Genomic DNA, 6,705 nt, shown 5'->3' with positions numbered 1-6,705 from the left:
AGGAGAGAGAGAGAGAGAGAGAGAGGAATGATGGAGAAAGCTTTTACAATTTTTTCTAATCCTTCCCTTGAATTGCATGGAATCTCGAATTTGACGTAAGCGAAAGGAATTAAAGAAAACAGAAAAATATGGAGAAAGAACGGACTGGAGCATTAAAGTGCATTGAAGTCAATGAAGTTAAAGAGAGAGAGAGAGAATGAGAGAGAAAGAGAGAAGGTTCTTGTAAAAAAGAGAGAGATCACTAACGTATGAATAAAGCGGCGTCGTCGAGGAACCAAATTCCTGTATTGCAGTCCAGCATTATAAAAAAATTTTCGAAAATGTTTTTTTAATTATTTAGGATTTCGAAGAAATATAATTAACATATTCCAGTAATCCTTATATCTAAATATTCTAGATCCGCCATTAGTCATCATGTATCCTCCGTTCCTATTCTTCTGTTATCATGCTTTTTCTTTCACGATCAAGCAGAAGTGAGCGCGACGTGATAGGAGTCGTCATCAGTCATCATCGTCGCGAGGGAGTGTATAAAGTCGAAAGAGAGAAAGAAAGAAAAGGAAAGCAAGAGAAAGGGCGCACGCGCGAGAGCGAACGAGCGAGCGAGAGAGCAAGATAGGTAACTGGAGAAAAGCAAGAGAGAAAGAAAGAGAAAGTGAATGAGGGAGAGGGAGAACGAGGTGTAAGATCCTACGGATGCGGGGTGCCTGCACCCGTGCGTGAATCACGCTTTAGAAACGCTCTCACTCTCTTTCTCTCTCTCTTCACTCTCTTCTGTCGTCCTCGAGTGCACCCCGTGTGTGCTCGCTGCGACATTGACCCGTGTGTCGTGTCGTTGTCAGACACCACCACTGACGGATAACCAGACCACCAGCAGCATCAACAGCCACCCCGATCGAGGAAGAACTGGGGAAAACGGTGGGCTCCAAGCCAGCTAGACATAGCTATTAGTCTCAGTTAGCCTAAGACCAGTGGCGTCTCTCGGTGCCGATTGAGGAGAGCGACATCCACGAGGAAGCCACCGAGTCGCTTCGATCCTCGTTCCAACACTCTTGATCGCCATGATTCGTCCCGTACGGATTCCGCAGCCGGTATCCGGTGTTCTGTGATGAAGGCTGTTCTCGCGGCGCGGTGAGAGAACTTCCATCTGCGACTCTCCACCTGCCGGGGTGTGCCTTCCGAGGAATCTCGCGATTATTACCAGAACTGGGCAACGACGTCGTCGTTGTCGACGACGGACCCAGAGAGGAGCCTCTTCCTTGAGGAGATAACGGTGTTGAAAGTGAAAGTCTCAACGGAACGAAGGCGCGATTATATATAAGTATATTTATATAGACGTACACGCATTGTCGAAACGCGACTTCGATTAAAGGCACAGAGACGCAGCAACAGGAGATAGACTGGCAACAAAGAACCAGAAGCGGATACAACATGTCAGATGAGGAGGACAAACCCCCCGCACCCCCTGTTCGATTGACATCAAACAGGTACGCGTTATTATCTATCTAGTGTGATCTGTGGCATCGCTGATTGATCTGTCAAAAGAGAATCGGATATTATAGAGAATCAATCTCATTTCTACAAGATTTATATACTAAATTTATTTATATTCATATTTATGTTCAAAAAAAGATTATTGAGATAGCAATTGATTTCGCAGCATAGTTGATGTGTCAAAATTATTACAGTGTTTTATAAAGTTCACAATAATTTATATAGATAATTGAAATAAATTTTTTTGTTCTAGTATGTAATCCATAATATTGTAAATAATAGTACAAATTGTCATAACTTTTGTGTTTTCCGTAACAAAAGTGTGTATTCTCCAAAAATAGAGAGGCATTAAGCTATGGGCTGCTAAAAATATCTCTTGGTAGCTTTCTGTTGTGGGAGACCATCATTAAAGATGTCTAGACGTAATCCCGACGTTGTCCCCAAGATTTGAGAGACTGCAAACTGTCAGAACATCTAAATATATCTACACATCAAATTTACATGTATTCCATGATACTTATGACAGCAAAAGTATTCTTAGTTTTTAATCTTATTTGTATCTATTTCTTTAAGTTTTGTCATAGAATTTTGTAATATAAGCCAGTTTTTAGTTACAGTAACAAGAGTTATTACAAGTTACAGTAACAAGAGAAATTCTCTTTCTTTACAAGTTTTACCATGGAAATTTGTGATATATAAGATAATTATAAGTTATAATTAACAAGAAAAATATTTATTTGTAATAAGATATAGTTATTTTTAATTATGTTTAATTAAAAAATTCTCTATAAAAAATCATATAAGTATGATTATGTATACAATTATAATAATATAATTGTATATATAATCATATTATATTATGACTGTGATTAATCTGTTAATATCATTTGCATTTTTAGGGGGGAATCAGCGCCTAATCTACCAGTGGATATGCGTCCACTGCCTAAGGAGCCGGATTCTGATGAGCGCAAAAAGAAGACTCTGAAGAGCAAGATGAAGGTGAAGGAGAATAAGGACAAGCCCAACATCAGTTATCCCACGAACTTCGAGCACACCGTTCACGTCGGGTTCGATGCTGTAACCGGTGAATTCACGGTAGGTTCCTGCGTCTTGCGATTTGCACAATCACTTTAAACACCTATTGTCAAGTGCACTCGCTTAATGCTTCGCTGTTGTATCATGGTGCGGATCATCTATGGAAGAGACGATGGAAAACAATGAAAAAGTTTTTATGTTATCGAGTTTTTTATTATTATTTATAGTTTTATTATTATTTTACAAATTTTATATATTATTGTAGATTATTCTTGGCACCTTTTTCTGTGTGTGTGTGTTTATGTGTGTGTGTGTGTGTGTGTGTGTGTGTGTTGTTGTTGTGTGCGCGCGCGCGTGTGTATATAGTAACAACACACACACACACACACACACACACACACACACACACACACACACACACACACGTCATATAGATCTTCCGTGCCTGATCAAAATGAAATATAAGACACTAGTTCACATTGAACATTTCGAGTACGGTACTTTGGTAATTTGTCCAATGCTTCTTATACTTTATTATTTCCACATGACTAAACTAACAAAACACGTATTTCTTTCCAAGCTGCCACTGAAAGTAAGTAAATTAATATTAAGTTTGCCTGTACTTTATGTTGTACATACATTTACACCACGTGGTTTGACACTTTCTTTTCGTTGCGGTTTTTATCAGATTTAGATGTTTATTTTTCACTTATGAATACATTTTTTCAATATATAGTTGCTTTTGTAGATTGATATAAGCTTTAGTCGACGTTGCATACAACAATATTCATTTCTTTCTTACAGAATGATTCTCGACAGTAGATGGGAATTATATTTAGAAATTCTGTTTATAAATTATTTTAACTTAAAATTCAAATTCTGTGCATGTATATATATTCAGATAGAAATCTTAGAAAATTAAATAGTTTTGAATAGATTGAATCTTTAAAATTTCATCTTTTACATACACATATACATATTCAAAGAGTTAATCAAAGTTTAAAATATTTTCAATTTCTTTCCATACAAAAATTAATAATTCATAGAAGGGAGTTGTCAAATATTTTTCAAGAATTCTAAACTAATTTTTTACGTGATTAAACAAATATGAATTTGTTTATATAACATGATTGAAATTCCTTATTCTATTGTTAATATCTACAAATAACATGATACAGAAACGTTTTTCCGACCTTTGTTTTTCTACTCGTAATAGTTGCATGTTCGAAAATCAAATCTAGGATTACATTAGATGTATTTTAATAAACTAGTGTTATCTTATCAAACTCACCGAATTACTTACCATTTGTCTATTTCATGGTAAATCATTAGTTAACATGATAATCATTATTTAACAGTACATGTTTATTTCTTAGGGTATGCCGGAGGCGTGGGCAAGATTACTTATGTCCAGCAATATCAGCAAGCAGGAACAGAAAAAAAATCCGCAAGCTGTATTGGATGTGTTAAATTGGTATGATAGTAGCAGTAAAGAAGCAAAAGGCTCTAAGTACATGACCACAACTAAAATGGTCGGAGTTGTTGGTAAGTTTTGATATTAATTACTTATAATTTATATTATAAGAAATAATTTGATTTCCATGAAATTATGATAATCATCTTAATTAACGATAATAATTTTTCAGCTCCAATCGAAAGAGCGAGTAGTCCGCGAAGTATGGGAATGAGTATCGGCACAGGAGTGGGAAATATTCGCGGACAGGCGATGTCGCAGGCATCCGGTAGCTCCCATTCTCAGCATTCGTTAAGCAGGTGAGTCTTTTACACTTTTACGCGTTGCTCTTGTCCTATGGTCGCCTAAATATTTTCTGAGAAACGGCAACGTTATAGGGTGAGTAGCAGTAGCCCAAGTAGCACTCCAACAGACGCGTGTGCAACTAGCTCGGAGCAGGAGGACGAGCCACCACCTCCGCCCATCTCCGCCCGACCGGAACGCACGAAATCGATCGTAAGTTTTTTCTTCGCACTTGAACGCGATTAAGAGATGCGCGTTTGATTAGTTCGTTATTTGTGACATTTTACTATTTGGAACATTTTACTTTCATCATGCAGTATACAAAACCTATAGAAGAGGAACCACCGCCACCCTTGACGACCACGCTGGGCTCGCCACAACGAAATGGCATGCAGCAACAACAACACCAGTCGCAATTAGATAGAAATAAGAATCAAGCAACGCCGACGTCAACAACGACTGATCAGACGCGACCAACGCAAGGCGATAAAGCTAGAAAGAAGAAGATGTCAGACGATGAGATATTAGAGAAACTTAGAACAATCGTGAGCGTGGGAGATCCTAATAGAAAATATACGAAAATGGAAAAAATAGGACAAGGGTAAGGGCATGGATCGATAAATGATTTCTTGAATCTAAAACTGTATTGATCAGTATTAATTAACGATCATCTTGCAGTGCTTCGGGGACAGTGTACACAGCAATAGAAACGTCAACCGGCATGGAAGTTGCAATAAAACAAATGAATCTGTCGCAACAGCCAAAGAAAGAACTTATAATAAATGAGATTTTAGTAATGCGGGAGAACAAGCATCCGAATGTTGTAAATTACTTGGATAGTTATTTAGTCGGAGAAGAATTGTGGGTAGTCATGGAATATTTGCCAGGTGGCAGTTTAACGGATGTTGTGACTGAGACTTGCATGGACGAAGGTCAAATTGCCGCGGTGTGCAGAGAAGTACTACAGGCGCTCGAGTTCCTTCATTGTAATCAAGTTATACATAGAGACATCAAATCTGATAATATTCTGTTGGGTCTTGATGGTGGGGTTAAGTTAACGGACTTTGGCTTTTGCGCGCAAATATCACCGGAACAGAGCAAAAGAACGACGATGGTTGGCACGCCGTATTGGATGGCGCCGGAAGTAGTAACGCGAAAGCAATATGGACCTAAGGTAGATATATATATATCGATTGTTATATAACAAGATTTTTACTACTTAGAAAAATCTAGAATTTCCAGGAGATTCATTTTTATTAAAAAATATTTAAACATTTCCGAAATCAAAAATTTTCATGGAATTTTTTCGGTATTCAGAAAAATTTCTGAAATTTTACTTATTCTAATTTCATCTGTTTCCAAAAATATTATTTTTTAATAATGGAAAATGTTGAATTAATAATAATATATAGCATGTGTATCCGCATATATTCACGCTTACATTTTCATGTGTAAGTTTTTATCTAAAAAGTAACAGTAAAAGACAGTACTCAATAGAATGGAGCGCTGATATTATATTGTAGCGACCCTTTCTTAGACTATCTTATAGGTTTTTCAATTGTAAACAATGATATAGTCTCGTGGAATCCTTTTTTTCTATTAATTTTTAATATGTTTGCATTACTTTCATTCCAATTTATTTCAAAATTGCATTTAAAAAATTATCTACTCTTACCTGGAATTTGCACAAAAATGCCTAAAAAATTCAAAAATTCTCAGCGAATTTTTTTACAAGATCAGTAATCACACTAAAAAGTGAATTGACTATGTATTACATTATTAATCGTAATAATGTATCTTCATAGGTTGATATATGGTCGTTGGGAATAATGGCAATCGAGATGATCGAAGGAGAGCCACCGTATTTGAACGAAAATCCACTGAGAGCGTTGTATTTGATTGCGACAAACGGTAAACCGGAAATCAAGGAAAAGGATAAACTATCGGGTATATTCCAAGACTTCCTGGACCAGTGTTTAGAAGTCGAGGTAGAGAAACGGTCTGCAGCTTCCGAATTATTAAAGGTAAGAAAATTTTTTTTCGTTAATAAACGCGAAAATACGTTCCTGACATATATATGCATATTCCTACTAATTCCTTCAAATTGATTTAATCGGAAACATGTATTTAAATTGCATTGCAGCATCCTTTTTTGAAATTAGCGAGACCACTAGCTTCGTTAACACCTTTGATAATGGCGGCGAAGGAAGCTGCCAAAGGTCATTAAGAGATATAGTGGCGTTTAGATTGTAGATTTAAGACGTGACTCCAAGAGTACGATTATGCAGAGGAAAAGAAGGAAATAATGAAATCACCCTCCCAAAACGGAAACGGCACAATAATTCAATAATATATAAAAATAATGAATATAAACGTATATATATATATATATATATATATATATATATATATATATATATATA

General features: G+C 36.4%; 1 protein-coding gene across 1 annotated transcript; it reads left to right on the top strand.

Moving 5' to 3' along the window:
- The first annotated feature begins 1,428 nt into the window (after window positions 1-1,428).
- On the top strand, window positions 1,429-6,509 carry LOC105621341 (serine/threonine-protein kinase PAK 3). The gene is made up of 10 exons (XM_012202807.1): window positions 1,429-1,484; window positions 2,391-2,586; window positions 3,107-3,118; window positions 3,903-4,071; window positions 4,173-4,299; window positions 4,378-4,495; window positions 4,600-4,883; window positions 4,961-5,456; window positions 6,088-6,306; window positions 6,426-6,509. The coding sequence occupies exons 1-10, from the start codon at window positions 1,429-1,431 to the stop codon at window positions 6,507-6,509; spliced, it is 1,761 nt and encodes a 586-aa protein (XP_012058197.1).
- The last annotated feature ends 196 nt before the right edge of the window (window positions 6,510-6,705 follow it).

The sequence above is a fragment of the Atta cephalotes genome (genome assembly GCF_000143395.1).
Source record: "Atta cephalotes unplaced genomic scaffold scaffold00033, whole genome shotgun sequence".
In the NCBI taxonomy this organism is placed as follows: Eukaryota; Metazoa; Arthropoda; class Insecta; order Hymenoptera; family Formicidae; genus Atta; species Atta cephalotes.
This window is presented reverse-complemented; position numbering and strand designations above follow the sequence as displayed.

What these genes read in the sequence shown, in the direction of transcription:
- LOC105621341 (XM_012202807.1), top strand. Translation starts at nt 1,429, where the DNA reads ATGTCAGATGAGGAGGACAAACCCCCCGCACCCCCTGTTCGATTGACA. An exon ending in GTTCGATTGACATCAAACAG is followed by an intron (nt 1,485 to 2,390) that starts GTACGCGTTATT and finishes TTGCATTTTTAG; the next exon opens with GGGGGAATCAGCGCCTAATC. An exon ending in ATGGAAAAAATAGGACAAGG is followed by an intron (nt 4,884 to 4,960) that starts GTAAGGGCATGG and finishes ATCATCTTGCAG; the next exon opens with TGCTTCGGGGACAGTGTACA.